Below are 20,756 nucleotides of genomic sequence, written 5' to 3' on the forward strand. Positions count from 1 at the left end.
ATTTAATTTTGTGATTTGTGTCTGGAGGACATAAAAAGTGTTCGGTAAAATGTGCTAAAAAGGCACCTATATGCTCTCTTAAATAAAATTAAGAACAATTGAGAAAGAATAATAACAGTTATTGAACACTGCATGAGATTTTTTTTAAAGAAAGTTAGACAGTCATTGGTTTATAAAAGATTGAGAAACTATTCTAATACATACGACTGTAGCAGCTCTTTCTCATCACTAGGTCGAGCTATTTCCTCAAAATGAGAAACTGCCACCCTGCTAATACTGTTGTTACCAGAAATAGAGGTGTAGAACAAATACAACAAAGGTCTGCAATGAAATAAATAGACTGGCAAATGTAACACTTTGCAGCATGGAAAAGAAAAAACGGCACTACCACATATACTAAGCCAATTACTTCTGTAAAGAAAAAAGATAATAATGAAAAAAATTTCTCCCCCTTTTCTCATACAAGTTCACACTAAAATAGAGCTCACTTTACAGAATGTCTTACTAGTTTTGTTAAATCCAGCAGCATTGAACCCTTCAAATATTATATAATTATTACAGCTACTTATTCTCCTTTTTTCCTAGGAATTAATTCTGAATTCTGTACAGAGGTAAAACATCTGTTGTTGTTACTGCTATCGTATAAACAATAAAATCAAACGCCTCTCCTCCTGATTCCTCCATAACTAGAAACTAACAACAGACTTCATAAAAATGGCTTTGTTTCTTTACATGTAAAGAGAATTCTTCCTGATTCAGAAATAGAAAACCAAAAAAGAGAAGAAAACCAATTCTAAAGGAACTCAAAATGCAGTACCAATTAAAAAGGATTAAAATAATTAAACAGTGGATTATTGCAAAGAAGAGTTAGTTCTGCATTCTAATTCTTACTAAACAATACCTCATCTCTTATCATAGATGCCAGATAATAATGTGGTTTCCAGTATTAATTCCAACATTTTTATTAAGCTTTTTTTTCCCAAAGAAAAGAAACACAAGCCAACTAAAATCGTCTATCAACTCTCATAGAAATGCAGTTATACAAAAGTGATACCTTATAGCAGCATTACTTGGAGTCCTGGCTGACAACAACGCTCGGAACCTCTTTGCTTTTGACTGGTACCAGACAGGCAAATGAAATAATCTAACTGCAAGGGTTGGCTACTCCTTGATCTGTTCTGAAATATATCTCTCTTATCAGAGTATTTATTGTTAGAGAATATATTATTTTATTTCTATTGTAGGATTTGACAGAGAAAATATTTGCACTTGCCCTAGCTAACTTTTAAGTTGCATGCATATGTAAAATAAACAGAAATAAACTTATCTATACAGAAATGTATCAGTAATAAGAATAAAAAAAGATGCATTTTTCTAAAGTGCTTGAAGAAGGTTTTATGAGGCTATTTCTACAAATAAATCAGGGCCGAAAAGTAAATTCAGGTACGGGAGCCTGACTGCTAGCACACTGATTAGTGGGATTTATGTCCCTGCTAAGTAGCATTCCTGCAGAAAATGCCTGGGCAAGGTAATAGAGTAACCCTTGCCAAGTGCTACTTCTAAAGAGCAACATGGACATTGTTGAGGTTTTGGTCCATCCACCATGCAGCTCTCCAGGGGAATCCCAGCAGACTTCCTAATCTGTCAGTCCTCCTGCATGCCTTCCCATCACTTTCCACAGCACTGAAAGTAAGTGTAATTTTCTCAGTTTCATGATATGAAAATCTCATTTTGAGGGCTGCAACACAGCCCTCAACTTACTTTGAATGGTCTTTGGCACTGTTTCACCCATAGAAATACAGATGTAGTCCAGAGCGTTCTGAAGTGGGTTTTGGGACAAGTCAGTAAACAGGATAGAAACATTGTGACACGTGTTTTTCATGCAGAATTTCTGGAATGACCACCTAATAAATTTTGTCTGATACTTCCAATCAAACTGAAAGACTTTTTTTTATTATTATTATTAATTCTGATAATGAAAAAATTCTCTTTATTTCAAACTTTTAAAAAGTGTTCTTTCAAATTTCAAATTTTTTTAGCATGATTCAGTAGTTAATTTCTTATTCTGCCATTCAAAATATATCACTGAAGTTTCTGGAACACACTGAATACTGATTTTGAAGTTCACAATGGCTTGGTTTAAGTCAATTATTTGTTGTAAGCAGATCTGGTTAGCACAAACAGCAGAGATTGTACAATTATTTAAATGCAGACAGTACTTCTGACTTCACTAATCAGTAATGCATATTATTCCACTATTGGCAGTTCTGCTATTGTTTGTTCAAGAAATACAGTGAGTAAGGTCCCGTATCATAATAGGATGTCAGACTTTCAGCCACATGGTGTTCCCAGACTCCTGTACATGGAAATGAGGGAAGTTGAGAGCAGTAGCTGATCTGTGAGTGGCTTTTTATGGTTGGTCCATACTACAAAATGGTCTCCAGAGGATGTAGATGTGAAAATGTCCAGACAACTATCTCACGAAGACCTACCTAGTGATGAGCAGACAGATTAAGGGCCTGCTACCCTGCTCTTGCTCTGCACCTTTTGGAATCATGCACAAAACTGTCTTCATGTTGAATATGGCTGGCCCTCCCAGGTAGAGACAGATCTCATCTCTTTACTGACATGAAGACCAAAGTGAGTGATTTCCTTTTAAATTAAAATACTAGAAATTCAATTTCCCTCTCATTTGTTCCCAGCCACATGTGCCAGAAGGTAAGTGATCTGAATCTCCTTGACATATGATCGTGATAGGATTGTGTTCCCCACCTCTGCTGGGCATTCTCAGCACTTGAGGAGTCTCCTGTAGCAGTAGTATATTAATACAGAAAGGCACTGTGGTCAAGCAGATCTGCACACCCTGCAAACAAGAGAGAGCACCAGGCCTGATTCCCCTTTCTGACCCAGAACAAGAATGGCTTTCCCCTCTGTGAATCCACCCACAGGCAATGTGTTATGCAAAGCAGTGCTGAACAGTAGAAGGTGTGGAAGTATTTGCTACCACTGCATATGCAGGACAATCCCTTCCAGGGGCACATATCCTTACTCTGAACTGTAAGAGATTGCTCATCTATCCCCTAGTGAAGAACCCCCCAAAACAAACAAACAAAACCTGCTTGTATATGTGGTATGTAAATATCTCCATAAAATATTAAACAGCCATTGCAATGTGGCCAAAACAGTCACATTTGTTAAAACAAACTTCATGTACCAATATTAATAGACAAGCTGTGAGCGACTTTGGTTAAATTACAGTACATTCCACCTTCCCTCTTTGAAATTTTCCTTTCAAACTAGCCTAACAGAGACTGAAACGACTCAATGAACATGTCAGTATGAAAAAAGTGTAGCACTTCATGCATAACTATATGTGTATGTAATATACATGGGACACCGTCCTTGACAGTATAGCTCCTGTGATGCAAGGCTAGCTTTTAGAGTTCACCGAGCAAAATGGAAGTCTTGCATTCAACTCAGACATGCTGCATTATCTGTAGTATAAGACAGGTTGAAAACTTCACTTGATCTATTTCAGAAATTAAATGCATACACTGGAAATGGGATGGACAGTACTGTGGTGGGGATTAAAAAAGGGAAACAAGAAGTCACTTTTTTTTTTTGGTTTCACAGCCTCTGCAACTTCCATTGTCTTATTGTTTATTGTTGATTTTCTTAATGAGAAACAAACTCCCTCCCTATGAGAAATGTGCTCAACTCACTTCTGCATTTCTTCTGTGATGAAATTAGTTCGATACCATTCACCAGGTGGTTGTAATTTTTATTTAAAGGGGGCAGCAAACTGCAGGATAGGAAAGGAATGAGAAACCACAACCTGGAGCTATATATGGAACATGGAAGCTTCCTAGAGTGGTACAAAAGCAAGAATCTCCTGCCTAACCCAAGGCCACACCTTGAGAAGTGTGTCTAGTTCTGGGTCCCTCACTTCAAGAATATCAAGGTGCTGGAGCGTGTCCAGAGAAGGGCAACAGGGGTGGTGAAGGGTCTAGTGAGAAGTCATATGGGAAGTGGCTGAAGGAGTTGGCGGTGTTCAGTCTGGAATAAAAAAGGGCTCCGGGGAGACCTTATCACTCTCTCCAACTACTTTAAAAAGGAGGTTGTTGCAAGGTGGGTGTTGGCCTCTTCTCCCAGGAAACCATCAACAGGACAAGAGGAAATGCCTCAAGCTGTACCAGGGGAGGTTCTGCTTGGACAGCAGGAAGAATTTTCTTCATGGAAGGACTTGTAATATTGGAATGGACTGCCCAGGAGATGTGGTGGAGTTGCCATCCCTGGAAGTGTTCAAGAAATGAGTGAATGTGACATTTAGTGTTACAGTCTAGTTGACGAGGTGGAGATTGGCCAAAGACTGGACTCAGCCACAGAATATTCTGAGTAGAGAGGGACTCTACCTGGATCATATGGTCCAACTCTTAAATGAATGGCTTGTATAGGGATCGAACCTCTGACCTTGGTGTTATTAGCACATACCTATATCAACTGAGCTAATCTCAGTGATGCTGGATGTCTTTTCCAACCTAAATGATTCTGTGTCACCCATCATCTAGAGAGAGAACTAAAAATAGACATGAAAATAGAAAGGACACATGCCGAGGGGGTAATTGTTTCAGAGAGAGGGGAGACAGAAGGAAAATACAGAGCTACAGCAATTAAAAGGGAAAGCTATGGTTTGGACTGAGCCTCTACACAGGCTGGAGGAAGGACTGAGAACCATCGGGAGGGAGGAGAAACAGTGAGGCATCAAGAGCAGTGACCTCCATTTACAGAAACTCTAGGGGCCTTCAGGAGGGACCAATTCTTGTTTGCACGTACCTGCACCCAGTACTTAAACGCCCCCCCTGAAAAAAAACCCAACAACCAAACCCCAAAACAAACCACAACACAAATACTCTCCCTATAAACTATAGAGATCCATTACCCATAGTTTGCAAAATTCTATCCTTCGGCTACATTGTAATGAAAAACACGTTTTAAATCTGAAATCCCCCTTATTTAAGAGATTTTTCTTACGGAAAGACACCGAGAGATAAACGTCAGAACTGTTGGAAAGGTAGGCAGCGTTAGCACAGGGAGATAAGGAGCGACTGCAGAGGGCTCGGTATCCTAGCAACACCCCTTGCAGTTGCCTAATGGTATTTTGGAAGAGCAGCAGCTCCAGACCGGCTGAAGTGAGGGAATGAGGGGTTGGAGCGCAGCTGAGCTCCGCAGCCCAGCCTGAGCGCCCAGCACAGCCGCTCCCAGGCAGGCGAGAGCAAGGTAACGCGGTGGAAGGGCGGGCGGACAATGCCCGGGGCATTTCCCCGCCGACCGTGCCGGGGATGCACTGCTGGAGCGCCGCGCCGCTCACCGACCCCCTGGGCGCCCTGGGGTCGCTCTGCGCTCCCCCGTTCCTCCCGTACCCTCCCCTTCCCCCTGGCGCGTTTTTTCCCCGCACCCCTCGAAGTCCTGACCGAGCCGCGGAGCGCGGCAGCCGAGCCGCTCTCCCGCTCCGGCCCCGACCAGGGGCACCCGCCCTCGCCCATCGCCGCGGCCGCGCCGGGGCCTCCCCGCGCGGGAAGCGCCGGTGCTACTCGCGGCCTGGCCCGACGACGTGACTGCGCTGCCGGCGGACGAGCAGGGCGGGAAGAACGGGCGGATTCCCGTCCTGTCCCCGCGGAGGGAGCGAAGGAAGGAAGGACTCGGCGGTCGCGGGAGGAACACACACACTGCCACGCGGCGCAGCTGCCGCGGCGGGAAAAGGGTTAAAGGCGCGCGTGCCGGGCCGGCCACGCCTCCCGGGCGTTCTCCGCCCAAGGAGCGGGCGGTGGGGCGGAGCGGTGCCGCTCCTCCGCCCGCCCCGGGGGCGGGCCCGCAGGGCAGCGCGGAGCGGGGCGGCCGCGGGATGGGGCTGGAGGCAGCGGAGGCACCGGCACCACCGGCACCGCGGGGCAGAGGGTCCGGCGGGTCCCGCGGCGCGCCCGCGCTCGGTCTCCTGCCCTGCGCGCGACCGGTGGGTTCCCGCGCGGCGCCGCGCGGCTGATCGCTCGCGGGGCCCCGCCGGCCTGCGAGGTGAGCAGGGAGCGGGCCGAGGGCGCGCCGGGCCCGGCCCGGCCGCGGGGGCAGCGCCCCGCCCGCGGGGGGACGCGGAAGGAGCCGCGGGAGGGGCCTCCTCCTTTTGGGGATGGGACGGGAGAGTGCGGCCCGCGGGAGCCGGGAGAGCAGGGAACCCGCGGGTGCGGGGACAGCAGGTGCCCGGCCGCCCGCCGGGAAAGGAGGGGCGCCTCAGGAGGGGTCTCCTGGGAACAGCGCCGGTGCCGCGGAGCCCAGCGCAGGGAGCGAGGTGCCTGTGCAGGGGCACTTCCTGGGCCGACGGTCTTGGCGAAGGCTGGGCTGGGAGAGGTGTGGGAAGCCGCGGGCACGGGCACTTGTTGCCGAGGGAGGGTGTTAGCTTTTGGAATGAGGAAGGAGGTTACCCAATCTTCCTTCCCGCACACCTGTGCTGTGTATTGGTACACGTCTGGTTTCAGTGCAGTTGTATACTTGGTTTATATTTTTTGGTAGAAAGAGCAGTATTTTTTTTTTTTTTTGATGGGAAGAGTTTTTCTCCAAAGAAATGCTCATAGCATTAGATTTTTCCCTTTTTTAGTGGAAAATTATAATCTATGCTTAGTTGATGGGAAACTGCAGCAGCTCACATTAATCCTTGATGCAGGCAACTTTATGTACAATTTCTACGTATGGTTTCATTTTAGAAGCGTATGAATATATAAAGCACCTAGCAATAAATGTTACTTAGCAAAAGACCTTTCTCGTGCATTGCACAGCTAACTAAGTTTTTTTCTCCATTTTGACTTAAATTATTCTGATATGTTGCTTGACTGTTAAGGATATGGTAGTAGATATCAATTTCATTGCTATTTATGCAGCTCTCAGAGGATATTTAGGCCCTATTTCATCCTGGGGCCTCAGAGCTTCCCCCTCATTTCCTAAGTAAGGGATACAAGAAAGAGCCATGTATATGGTTTTAACCACATTTCACATTGTTGATTCATCAAATCTTAAATAATACTGGGATAAATATGTGTAAAATTAGAGTTATGTTTTGCATTCTGTAAGTTTCAAAATCCCAGATTTAATGGTTGGGTGGTTGGTTGTGGTTATTTTTGTTTTGGGTTTGTGTTGTTGATTTTTTTTTTTTTTTTTAATTGGTTGGGGTTTTTTTTGTTGAATGCATTTCCCCTTTAAACAAGTTCAGAAAGTTACATGGTTTGAAGATTGTGTGAAAGTATTAATTTTAAAGGTGGTTGAGTTATTTCTTTTTGAGCGTTTTGGAATGGGGCAAGCTCCAGTATCATAGGTATTCCCTATGTTTCCATTGGTTTGGGAAGGTGACCTTAACATACTGTTGCAGAGTGAGAACAGTAATTTAAATTGATATGTTACAAAGTTTGTCACCAGGACTGCACAGAGGCACAGGAGGAATAGGAGGGTTTCAGTCTCATCAGAGACAGCAGCCCTTCTCCATTCTGTCACTGGAGAACCACCAGCCCCACTGCCTAGGTGTGACATGCAGCAAGAGGAGTCTCCAGGAAGGCTCTCTGAAGCAGCTCACAAGATGGAGGGGGCTAACTGCCTAGAAAATAAGGGACACATTAGGGGATTAAGGAAAAAAGTATCTTGTGACTATACAGAATTTATGGGGTGCTCAAGGGTGGGCCTAAAGGAAGGAAACAAGTATAGGAAAATAAAAGGATAAGATAAAAGGCCTGGTCAGTTGGAAACAAGTGGCTGGTCACTATGTTTGACTGTGCCCTGCCTGTCCTCTTTGCTCATTAAGCTGTACTTCCAACTGTTTTCCTGGACAAGAGGACTCTGTGCTTCGTTTATGTGTGCATACTGAGCTATGAGTGGCAGCAATTTGAGACACACAGTAAGTAGCAGAGTAGTAGGGACCTGTGTCTGGTGTGCCAACAATTGGAGACACTGGAGTGAGTGAGGCTCGGGAGCCACGTTTTGAGGCAGCTGAAAGTGTGGGACAGATTCTAGTAAGATCAGAGAATCTTCAATTTGACAACAGAGTAGGACTCTGGGGACACTGAGGATCTAGAGTTGGTTCCTGAATGGATTGAGGGTTTGAAACCAGTTACTGAAGGTATCCACATTGTACATGTGTGTGTATTCCCCACTAACAAACTTTTGTACCGATCAGCTAAGGAGAGGAGCAGCATAAGGCCAGACCATGTTTGTGTTTGCATGAGCACCTCTTTTAGCTGTGTTGATCTGGGTGGTCAGCCATGTGTATATCCTTCTTTGCATGCATAACTATGGTAATACATCCTCAGCCTGGCTGGATCTGGGGACATGGAGCTGCAGCAGCCTTGTCTCCAGTGGGCTGCTGGGTTCAGCAGCCCCCTAACACAGAAAAATTAGTTTTTCTGTAAGCTTGAAGATGTAGAAATCATTGCTCACAAAACTTAAATTTGGAGCCAAATCTAAAATTACTCTTATATTGTGGCAGAATTTGAAAACATTTGTTGGTCTGATTGATATGAATAGGGCTACTTACATGAATATCTAAATATCTATATTTGAGCTGCCATGATAGAGCAGTGGAGCATAAATTAAATTCAAACCTATGCTTTTGTTATTGGTGGTTTTTTAAGTAGTGGCTTTTTTAAACTCAAGTAAAAATAGAAATACAAATAAAAATGGTGATCTTCCAGTGACGTGATAGGGTTTGCACTTACCTTTGAATGCCAGAGTCGTAGTACCACAGAATGGTTTGGGCTGGAAGGGTCCTTTAAAGACTTTTCCAACCCCTTTCCAGGAGCAGGGATATCTTTCATTAGATCAGTTTGCTTAAAACCTTGTCCAACCTGGCCTTAAATGTTTTGCCTGTCTTGCCTCTGAATAAATCCCTGTGTTGAAAAGAATATCAACAAAGAGTCTGAGTGGGGATGCTTATCATAACAACAACTGACCTTCCTTTCAGACATTTTCTGGTCATAGTGTAATGCTGTAATATTCAGTTATTTTTGCTGTCACATTAAAGACTCTATTTATGTTAAATATCAAGATAATATAAAAAAATCAAGATTTCTGTCCAGTTTACTGTTGGAGTTTACAAACATATGGATACACACCCACACACATTTGTAGTGATCCAGTCTGTTGGTGTAAAATTGATAGAATGATAAGCAGATTATTTTAGATTGAAAACTGTAACTAGAGACATTTCACATCAAATATGAAGCATAGCTATCTACCTACTCTGAGAAATCCTCTTTGTATGTGAAGTACTGCCAAATCAGCTTCTGATTGACAGAGTATCCAATGTGATAAATGCAGTTTTATTTTTTAGCATTTCTAATACATTTAATTTTTTTCTAAAGTATCCAATTTAACTTAATTCCATAGTTTAATAAGCTGCAGTTATTTTCCTTTTTTTCTCTCCAAACAAGAGTAATTTTAAGAGCTGTTAGAGCAGATAAGTGAAATTGTATGGCAGAGACACCTAATATTGAAAAGTAGAACAACAGAGAAGGTGCTGTAGCTACACTGTGTGCATGCATGCATTTTTATTTTTTTCCCCTTTTAATATGCTGAAGGAATGCACTGTTTTATTGTGGCCATTCCCCTTTGTGTATTGCAAATTTTGAGGGGACTTTGTGGAAAGTAAAACAAAAAAAAATAATAATTTTATTACAATGGATCCTTTGCATTCTCAAAGGCTGCTCAAAATCCTCATGTTTTCTCCTCAATTTAGCAGCATAAAAGAATAAAGCTGGAAACCAAGTAATTTTTTCAAGGCCTGGGTCAGAAATGATTATACAGTCAATTTTATAGTTTGAGATGTGCTGTCTAAAGGCAATCATTTATCTCTACCAAGATGTAGCACTAAAGTGAGGCAAGGCAATATGCAATTAAAAAATTGTATAATGTGCTTTCACAGCTCCTTATCAACCACAGTTATAATCATGTGAATTTTATACAGCCTTTACAATTCTTGATTTTTATTTTGTGCTTCAAGCTGTATTTTCAGTTTTATTTCCTTTTCTTAGCAGTGCAGAAAGAAAAACATTATCACATTAGAGCTGCTTCACTCTCAAACGATCTTGATCTGCACGTGTGCAGTAAATCTGATGGATTTCTGAGCGTGCCAACCTAGCAACATGCACACCTGCATTCCGTCCTCTCTGCTTTTCCTTCAGGAGGGCGAAAGGACAGACAGACAGCTGGACTTCTGCGTGCGTGTTGCTGCACAGTGATTGATTCTTGCTTGGTTGGGGACAGCCTGTTTCCCATAGTCTGTACAGCCAATGAGAGAAGGTGGGGAGCAGGCTAAATGAGTTGTTTTGGTGGCTGCAGCTCTGCTCTGATCGATGGTTTTCATCGATGCCCTGTACACTCCCTAATTTTCTTTTTTTGGCTCCCTAATACACTTAATTGGGTTCTACCCCCTGTCGTTAATAATGATCCTAACGGAGGGAACATCACTGACTTGTTTGTAAGGCTCTGGCTTGAATCCAGTATATATTTAGCAGTCAATGTTTTTGTAGTTTAGTCATGAGTTATTAGAAAATATCTCCACTCTTTGCAAAGATGAAAAAACCTCAGGCCTCAACAACTTGAAATCTGTTTTCAAATATTTATTATATTAAAACTCACACTTGTTTTGGATGTAGAAAGCTCCCTTTATGCAGGTGTAGATGCTCATTTAGTTTAATAAAAAATGGTCACTCAAATACTTTATTTTTTGAGGAGCAAGAGTGTGGCTGAAATGAAGGGGTTTTTTTATTACTGGAATACAAGTTTTTGAAGTGTAAAAGAGGTCTTAAGGCTGATGCACTTTCTTCTCTTCATTTTAAAAATGGCTGTTTCTGTATGAAAATTCAGATGTCACCTTACTCTTTCTTCTGAAAGTCTATCGTCAGTACTTCCTAAAAGTGTAAGGAAAACTGCCCTAATTTGGGAGTAGATTTGCTTTTATAATCTTCAAAACCTACTTGTGATTGACATCTGCTACAGAATTCTGTAATATACTTACTCCTAGAATTTTAAGAACACCTCATGACCATACTGTATCTTGACCTGTAAATTGCTGTTAATCATCTTCTTTTAGCTCATAGAAGATTTAGGTATTGCATTTTAAAGTGCAGTTTCATGGGATGAAGAGAATAAAAAAGTCGACCTGTATTACAGTTTTATAAAGCTACTGCCCTTCAATGTATACATCCTTATATAAATGTTGTATAAATATAATGAGTAGGGTTTTTTATGTACAACCACTACTGTGATTTATTACTGTCCTTTCTAGTTTTAAGATAAAGAAAATATGATAGGCCTTTTGCACTAAACTTACCAATGGAGGTACAATTTTACGTGGATATTTGCATTTGCTCTTGTGCTTAAACTTCTGTGCAAGCTCATGGGAGCTGAATCTGAGCTAGAACTCCTGAGCTAAAACTTCTCTGCTTTCAGAGATTTAGTCCTTGGTTTCTTCCGTTTTGGATTTGATTTCCGTGTTAAGTGGCTTTAAGCTTAGTGTATTTTTCATTTGTTTTTTACAGTGTCTTACCTTCAGGAGATGGCCTCTTCTAAGTCTTTGATGAACCTTCTAACCTTCACTTTTGGATCAGCAATAGGATTTTTCATCTGCTACCTTCTGTTTAGCATTATACTAGAAGAACAAGTTAAGATCCAGCCTCATGTTCTTCACAACGATCCACATGGTCAACACTCAGCAGATATTGATAACAATCAGTTGCAAGGACAAATGGATTTCAATGCAGACGCTGGACAGCATAAAGGTATTTTGTTACACCTGGCTAATGAGATAATGTGCTCCCTTTTCATGCACTGCAAAATGTTGCTTTCTTCACTGCCAAGAATTTGTATGAATAATTTTCTTTTACTTTCCCCATGTTCAGGTTGTATCTAAATAACTTTGTTCTCTTGAGGTTCTACTGAACCTTGTCTTTTTTGTTTACATTTTTGTTACAGTAGTGATTTTTTTTTTCCTGCAACTCCAACTGTTTTTCCAACTTCTATATCCAGACTTGTTTGTAGCAGTAACATCTCAAATGAAATACTGACATCAAATGACAGTTTTACTAAGCAGATATATTTGCTGGCGTTACAGATGTGGCTGAATTGCTTTTTAGCCATAAGGAACTAATTTTGCACCACTTTTAACTTTTGATCTAGCCTCTAAGGTAAATCTATAAAAAAAGAAACTCTTTTTGATATGATTAGTAAAACAGGGTATTGGGGCCAGGAGGGAGGACGGAGGGAGTCACTGTGGGCATGTGACTTGCCAAGCTGATTATGCAGCAGTCCAAGCACACTTTGCTGTTTGCAGTCAAAGACAGAGAAATTCTCTTGCACTCTGATTATTTTTATTTTCCCAGAGAAGGTAGACCCTTCAGATACTTCAGGACTACTTTTACATTTGACATATCTCATTAAATGAGTTCATTCTAAATCCTAAATACAGATAGTTTTTGAGTAGGGTTAGTTTGGATGAGAAAAATCGCACTGTAATGCATATGCTGAAGATGTTAGTAAATGATTGGTTATTTAAACATATTTAAACTCTGAACTTTGCAAGACGAGTTTGTGAGTGTTTCACATGTAACTGTAGAACATTGTTAGGAAGAAATCTGTTCTGTAGTTGCATAAAGTGTAAGCAGGAATATTTTATGGTACTAGTTTTGCAGATGTCACTCTCCATGAAATATTCTTTTACATCTTTCTGTATGTATCAAGTGAAAATGAGGACGCTTAAAAAATGTTATGTTACACACTTCAAATAACTTTGTTTATTCTGCTGGACTGTCTGCAAATAAAACGTTTTAGCACAACAGTAATACTAGTTTCATAGTATCCTAACTTATTTAACCTGTTTGGGTTTTTTTTTTTACAAATAAGATTTTATTTGGTAATAAATTATTTCTGGCTTACCATCTGCTTTGTTCTTGAAAAATATGTTACTGTTTTAGAAATATTCATTAGGCTTTGTTAGGTAACATGAATATATATAAAAAAGCTTATTAGCTTTTTGGCCTTTCTGTGTTGTAATCATTAAGTAGTGTTCACTGTGAATGGCAAAAATATTTTAAATTTTCATTAGTCCTCCAACACCATAAAGAGGTTGCTTCTGAACAGCTTTTGTATAGAAATCAAGGTTTGCTAAAGCCACACTTCCCTGAGCAGATACTCATTTTGATATGACTCTTATGCTCTCCTTCATCCTGTGAAGTTGAAGTAGCTTTAAGAATTTTGGTGTCTTGGTTTTAAGTCTTGCTCGTTTCCTTCTGAAATGTAACACTGAGTTCATTAACTGTTACATTTGGAATCAAAAGCTCTTTTCTGTCTGCATGTTTTTTCTGATCTGGAAACAGAATATCTAGGGGGGAGATTGCTCCTATTTCGTTTTGCAATCAAGTCTAATACTGTTGTACAACTTTCCTCTTTTTAGATGAGGATAAAAATATTGCAGAGGGACTGTATCAGAAGGTGAAAATACTGTGTTGGGTCATGACTGGACCTCAAAATCTAGAAAAGAAAGCCAAGCATGTTAAGGCCACTTGGGCCCAACGCTGTAATAAAGTACTCTTTATGAGCTCAGAAGAAAATAAAGACTTCCCAACTGTGGGCCTGGAAACCAAAGAAGGCAGAGACCAACTGTATTGGAAGACTATTAAAGCTTTTCAATATGTATATGACCATTATTTTGATGATGCTGATTGGTTTATGAAAGCAGATGATGATACATATGTTATATTGGACAATTTGAGATGGCTTCTTTCAAAATACAGTCCAGAACAACCAATATACTTTGGCAGAAGATTTAAGCCTTACGTGAAACAGGGCTACATGAGTGGAGGAGCAGGATATGTCCTGAGCAAAGAAGCTCTGAAGAGATTTGTTGCTGCATTTAAAACAAACAAATGCTCTCACAGTTCCTCTATTGAAGATCTAGCACTAGGAAAATGCATGGAGATCATTAATGTGGAAGCAGGAGATTCTAGGGATACAAGTGGTAGAGAAACATTTCATCCCTTTGTTCCAGAACATCACTTAATCAGAGGATATCTACCAAAAACATTCTGGTACTGGAATTACAATTACTATCCTGCTGTAGAGGTAAGTCCTTAGGAGCCTGGTACTCATTTTGTGAAGTGTATCCTATGATGTGTACAAGCATGTGATGTGTTAATTAGCACTTTAATAGCAGCTCAATATATTTAGAAACAAAGATTTTTTTGTGGTGTCCTCTGATAAACGTGTGTAGATGTGTTAAATACACTAATCAACTAAAGCTGACGCTAAAGAGTTAATGTTCCAGAAGAGGTAGTGAACCTTAAACTATTATTGCTGTTTTGCTGTGTTTTGTGGACAGCAAAAAATTGTGAAGCCTTTTTGACACATTTGTCAAGTGTAACCACTGGCATTGTCCTTGCGAACTTGCTGCTCTCTGGTGTTCCCCCATATCTCACACAAAGTGTTCCCGGCATCTCCACCCAGCTTGAACTCTGCACTACACTACCTGCCCTGCCCTCACTTTTTTATTGGAGGTTGTTAAAATGTACATGTAAGTGAATTGCATTAAAAAGACTGCAGAAGAATAAACATTGCCTGGTAGGGTAGGTTTTAAATACCAAGATCAGAAATGAAGTATGGAAAAGCAGAAAGCCTCTGACGTTAGTGCAGGCAGTTAGTTTTTTCACTGGCTTGATTGCAGAAGCAAAAGACTTTGTCAGCTTTATTTTGAAAAGATGCTTTGGCAGATATGTCTGGTACATTTTGTTTGTCTAACATTAAGTTTTGAAGTATTTATATAACTGATGATAGTGAATTTCCTATCATTAAATCAAGTATGTCTTTGAATTCTCCCTGGATCTGTAGTCCAGGGCATGCTTTGCTGTTCTTTGTGATTATTTTGCCTTGTTTTGTGTTTCAGGGTCCTGGATGCTGCTCCGATCTAGCAGTTTCATTCCACTATGTTGATTCTGTGACTATGTATCATTTGGAATATTTGATTTATCATCTTCGTCCATATGGGTATTTGTATCGGTACAATCCTGATTTGTCAAAGAATCCAGAAGAGCAAAGCAAAAATGAAGCACTAGAGGATAATCAAAAGCTAAAGCAAAAGAATTCTGAGAGATAATTGGACTTTGAAGAAACCAAAAAGAAGCTAGTACAATGAGTAAGAGTCTCCTCAAACTCGTGCATGAAGGTTGTGGACTGAAATTACTCCTGGCAATTCTTATTTCAAAAATCAAGTTGGCAGTAATTCCTGTCACTCTGTGTTCAATAGAGTCTGGTGCTGGCTCTGACTGTTTGAGAGTGTGACCTTGGAGCCCTGCTCACAAAGATTTGGGGCCCTAAAGCTGTGAAATAGGAGATTGTTCTATTACACTAATGCCTGGAAGAATTTGTATAAAAAACATAGTGGATGAGTTCACAGATAATCATACAGTATTTCTTTTCCTTTTTCTGTTCTCCTGTGTTTCCTTTCTGTTAAGTCAGTTTTAATACTCGAAATTGGATGCTGCCCAGTCATACTCTTCATGATGGCTTTCTCCAGTGTTTCCAACATCTTGAAGTTACTTTGGGTATCTTCCCTATAAGAAGGGAGAGGCACAATATTAAGTCTCAAGTCTGCTTTGCCTTAACAACTGACTGGTTATTATGAATAGGCAGAAATTCAAACACAAGATTAATCTGAGTTGTTTCAGAAATGGAATCCAATGCTATGAGTTACTTTTAAAAATTTTAAGCCTCTGTTGTACAAAAAAATACGAAGTTGGATCACTGTGGTTTTAAGGAGAAACTTAGAAATAGTTACTGTTGTTTAAGTTGCTGCGGTGATGCAAGCTGCTTACATATTTGCCTGTGGCTTTTATTTTTCTCTTATTAACTCATTCTGTTGGTTGAATGGAGATAAAAATTAATCTGAGGATTTCTCAACATGAGGTAGATGATTTTTGAAATAGAAGTCTGTCTTCCATCCCACATTCTATGTAAACCAGAAAGAATAGTATCTTAGCAAAGTTACAGTGTCACTGTAACAACCTGTTTTCAGCCACTATTATAATTAGTTTGTTTCCACTTAATTTTCACATAATTGTACTTAGAGATTAAACTTTTCAGATACAAACAAGTCCTTTCTAAAACTGCAGCAAAGCCAGTTTATTTGGCTGAAGTACTTAATTGCACTTTTCTGAACATTTTTTCTCCACTTAAAAAAATTTCTTCTGTATCTGCTTCTTTTAAGCTTTCTCAGTACAAAGTGGTAAATGATCCTTATTTTGCTCTTTCTGAAGCTGAAGTATATAGTTATTCAGGTAAGCCAACCTGAATGCAGGAATCTTTCAAAGTGCATTAACTTTCTCCACTACTTCATAAGTATCTCTGCCTCTTAACTAGAAACACTTTCTTGGTGTGGGACAAAATAGATGTTTTAATTACAGAATTTTTTTCAGAGGCCAAACCCTTGTTTTAGAGTTAACATAAAACTTTGTTTTTCTCCTTTTCAAATTGATTGAACAGCAGTATGGGGGATGGGATTAAGTGTGACATGTAGTATGTCTTTATTCCACACTTGAACAGAAGTTTCTTCATGTTTTTATTACTTTTCACCTTCATCATATTGATGAATTCGGACATAACCTAATTACCTCCAGTCATTGTTTTGGAAAGGGCACATACTGGTAGCAGACAGCCTTAATTACTACTGCTGTCCTTCAGGATGTTCCTGGAAGAAGGTGTTACCATAAAGTACTGGAATTTTTTTCTTTTTCCAAAGGTAGTTCTAGTATAGATTGGGGTTCTATCTGTTTTCCAAGGTTAAAGTCATGACTTTCTTTCTGACCATTGCTCTGCAGCAATGGTAATTGCTGAAACAGCTCATGGTGTTGAAATGCTGCATACATCTTCTCTGCCTGAATGTAGGCTGAATTCATATAGTATTCATTAAACAAATAGTTCTTGCAGGGTTAAATCTGTTGGTCTTTTCTAAGCAGAACTGCCTCTGAAGTACTGATAGGGACACGAGCTTTATTTTATGTTAATTGACTTTACCAGAAAATTATAATTGCATTGGTTTAAAAAAGGAAAAATTTTCCAGTTTGCTCTAGTCAGATGCTTGTCCAGAGGACAGTGGATGTTACCATGCTGAGAGGGTCTTCCCTTTGTGAGCTAAATGTTTATCCCATATGCAGCACAAACCAATCATATTGTGAAATCCATATGGAGTTGATAAGTCCATTGGCATTGTTCAAACATGCAGTTAAAATATTTAGAATGCTTAAGGAAGGTATAAAATGAAATCAAGATCCCAATCTAATCTCTTTGTAAATTCAGCCCATGTAGAAGAGCTACTGAACTGCTGTACAGTTCCTTTATTCCTGATTTCTTCCTCAGTTCATCTATGGGGATTAAAAGATTTTCTACCACAACAGGCAGAACTAATCCTGCATATTTTCTGCAGATTTTTGTCATATGTTTGCCCTGTGCTGCCTTATGAAACAACATCATTTTCTCTTCATATTCCTTTCTATTCTGACTATCCCAACTCTGGCTTTCCAGTTTCATCCTGCATAAGTCTCAGGTGGACAGGAGGAAGCAGGTAGTGGGATGTTTGAGCTTCATGCAGGTTCTTTGCTGAGGTGGCAAGGTAAACCAGCCACTGCTGAGCTCATGGTGAAGCCTTTTCTCAGTAGCAGTTCTGATTCTTATCTGCTACCCATCTGGGGCTTGTAGGTTTATCAGAGCAGGGCAGGAATGTCCCTTTCCACAAAACATGCAGGACCTCAGACTGGAAAAATAAAGAGGCAAGTTCCATTCCTGAAGGGAATAAGGCTAAGGACATACTGCCTTGTGGTAAGTGGGTGTCCTGTCTGGAGAAATGAGTAGCCTTTTCTTAAAATATCTATTCTTACTTTGTTTTAAAGTGTCCTTGTGCATAGGCCTCTGAATCTGTTTCTTTTGCCTTTCTAACAGCACTGCAAAGAATTTTGTTTCTTTCCAAACAAGGTAGAAAAGTATCAGGTTTTACATTCTGTGATCGTAACAGAAGCCTGTTGTTCTCTGTTGAATTTTATTGCCATAACCATGAGCTGATACCTCTGGAACAATTGGTTTGTATCTCACAGCCTTCAGAAGCCTCTGTAGACAAGATTGGAATGTGTACAGTTAGTATAATTTTCACGTACAATACTATGCTACTATTAATATTTTGTTATTCCACTCTCAGATCTTTGTGATTTGAGAAAGTATTTATTGAGGTTGAGCATTTTTGCAGCCCAAGGAAGGCTATATTTCAGGGGGAGAGACTTTCTGAAGCACAGCAACATCGGCTCTCTTAGGCCATGCAGGTTATTGCTCTGTGGTTTTGTTTCTGAAAGAGGTTTCTTGATTTTATAAAACCTGAAAGCTTCTGTTGGCACTGTAGTGATTTAAATGATCCATTTAAAATTTTTGAACTGTTTTGAAATTACTAGGCGGTGGATGTGGGAATGCCCCATAGTGTGACAGAGTAATATTTTAACCTTGTATTAAGTGCTTTTTAGTTCCGAAAGATAAAGAATGCCAACCAGTTACCTCCTCATCGCTGTTCTTAATCAGAGGAGAATATTGATCTTCATTTGCAGAAAAAGGCCAATTTTAATCTTCTTTCACTCCCAATTCATTTTTGCGGTCTGCATTGGTCTTATTTAAGAGGTTATACACTGTTGATGTTAACGCCTTCTCTCTTTTTGTGGAAGCTCTTTTCCCAGTACCTTTTGCCTTTGCCACCAAAACAAACTTTGTTTTGCTTTGGTGGGAGGTGTATATTAAAAATTGCTTTTTCTTCACATGTTGCCATTTGTTCTGTTCTGCTTTCAGAATTATAAATTTCAGTGAGTAGCTGACAGAGTAGCTCTTACAAACAGTTATCTGAGCAGGGTGTTTTGCCTTTGTGTGACAGAAGAGTGTGGGTTATTTCTCTGCTGTACCTGTTACTGATACTGATAGTGCACGCACAGATGAAAATGGATTTCTCAATACAGGACCACTGGGAAAGGCAGTTTTGTCCTTTTTCTGTCAAAAAATTGTCTGTGGAACTCCAAAAGTGTAATTTGCTTTGTTTTACCATACTGTATTTAAAATACTCCACAAATGTTATTAATAGTCTAAAAGAATTGAATCTTGCTGCGGGACAGTATTCTCCACTTAAAACCTGTGAATGTTTCACTTTGCAGTTATAGGTAGTCGTGTTCCTAATGGTAGATGCAAGTTGGTGACTTGTCTGGAATGATCACCATAAGGATTTGTTTCTTAAATACCTTCTTTGAAGTGCCTTTGACCAATTTTTAGCATCAAAATTAAGTTGAGAATTGAATAAATAAAATAAGTTATCTCATACACAGTTCATGTCTGTCTTCATTTGCCCCTCCTGCATGCTAGCTGTGTGGTATAGCAGCACAGTTGAGCCTAATGAAAACATTCTTACTTTTTTTTTGGGTGGGTACACAAAATTAAAAACGATTCTCACATTTGCTATGATTCTGTAATTCTGTATTTATGCTATTAACAAATAGCAAAGCAAAGATAGTAATTTTTTTAAGTGTTAAATAAGTGTTTTTCAAGTGCTAGTACCGGAGTCACATAAGCAGGCAGTTGTTTCTGCATTGTCCTGATTTTTCAGTGCCTCCATGTTATTACAGAGTCCTGAGTGAACTGACTACAGCTGATACCTCAAAAATAAAGCAAAACTGTTCAAAATTAATCACCTTTTTCTTTTTCAAATGATTTATTCTTTCAGTGATCCTCTTATTTCTGAAAAAAACCCCGAACCTAATAAGATTTAAATGTTGTGCTTTCTAACCTAGATGTTCATGCAGAATAGTATTCAGCAGTAAAGAGTATCACACTTTGGCAGATGAGAGGTGTCTTGACGTCCAGAATGCTGGTTGTTGGATAAGGTGTAGGTGCAAGCACAGTACAGCTGCGTGTTGTTACCTTAAGCACTGCAATAGACCCTGCTAATACTATTAACCCGAATTAATTAGCTGTTTCATTTCAAAGTGCAGGAAATTGGTGACAACCAATTAAACTGAGCTCAAAAGCTGGGATATTTCAGCTAAGGAACAAGAGCCAGCTGAACAGAGGATAAAAGTGCCTCTTGACTTTCAGGCACAGGTTATGTTTTTATGTGGTGCTGCTGTAACTTTCAAACTCTCAGGATCAAACTACACCCAGCGCATTGCAGGGCAGAGCAAAGGCTATAGCTGCTACTCGGGACAAAAAGTGTTCTGCAAGTGTGGATTTGCTTTTTTTGTTATATTAGTATGTATAGATGCCACCTATTTGATTACCACAAGTTGTAGACACAGTGAAATATCTTTAAAAGTGAGCTCTTGTCACCAGCTCATTTACAGAAAGCTTAACTGGCTCAAGGGGATTTTCCTAGAGTTCTTCCCTGTGCACTAGTGCCAACTAAAAGGTGATTTAAGTAAACATCTTACACCCAGGAACTGCTAAGTTTGTTCTAAGCTGCAAGGAAGATAAGCCTGTGTATTGTTCATTCTGGCTCTCGCTGCAGAATGTTTAGCAGCCTTTCTTCCGTTCTGAAAGTTTCACCTTCATGAGGCCCTTCTTTGAGTTCCAGAAATTTGGTGATGAGGGGCTTATTCTGACTACTATATGAGGAGTGAGAAAATCAGAGCCCTGCAGTGAACACTTCCATTGTTCCACACATAAAT

General features: G+C 40.1%; 1 protein-coding gene across 2 annotated transcripts; it reads left to right on the forward strand.

Annotated features, from left to right (window-relative positions):
• Positions 1-5,073: 5,073 nt before the first annotated feature.
• Positions 5,074-19,416, forward strand: C1GALT1 (core 1 synthase, glycoprotein-N-acetylgalactosamine 3-beta-galactosyltransferase 1). 2 transcript variants are annotated; one of them, XM_027910914.1, is made up of 4 exons: positions 5,074-5,277; positions 11,571-11,810; positions 13,481-14,148; positions 14,966-19,416. In XM_027910914.1, the coding sequence occupies exons 2-4, from the start codon at positions 11,588-11,590 to the stop codon at positions 15,173-15,175; spliced, it is 1,101 nt and encodes a 366-aa protein (XP_027766715.1). In that variant the 5' UTR covers positions 5,074-5,277; positions 11,571-11,587; the 3' UTR covers positions 15,176-19,416. The 2 variants fall into 2 exon arrangements, with proteins under 2 accessions (XP_027766715.1, XP_027766721.1); XM_027910920.1 differs by lacking the exon at positions 5,074-5,277 and adding an exon at positions 5,979-6,069.
• Positions 19,417-20,756: the final 1,340 nt, after the last annotated feature.

Source organism: Empidonax traillii, unplaced genomic scaffold (genome assembly GCF_003031625.1).
Source record: "Empidonax traillii isolate 1590-97213 ecotype Southwest subspecies unplaced genomic scaffold, ASM303162v1 scaffold30:size3273891, whole genome shotgun sequence".
Classification (NCBI taxonomy): Eukaryota; Metazoa; Chordata; class Aves; order Passeriformes; family Tyrannidae; genus Empidonax; species Empidonax traillii.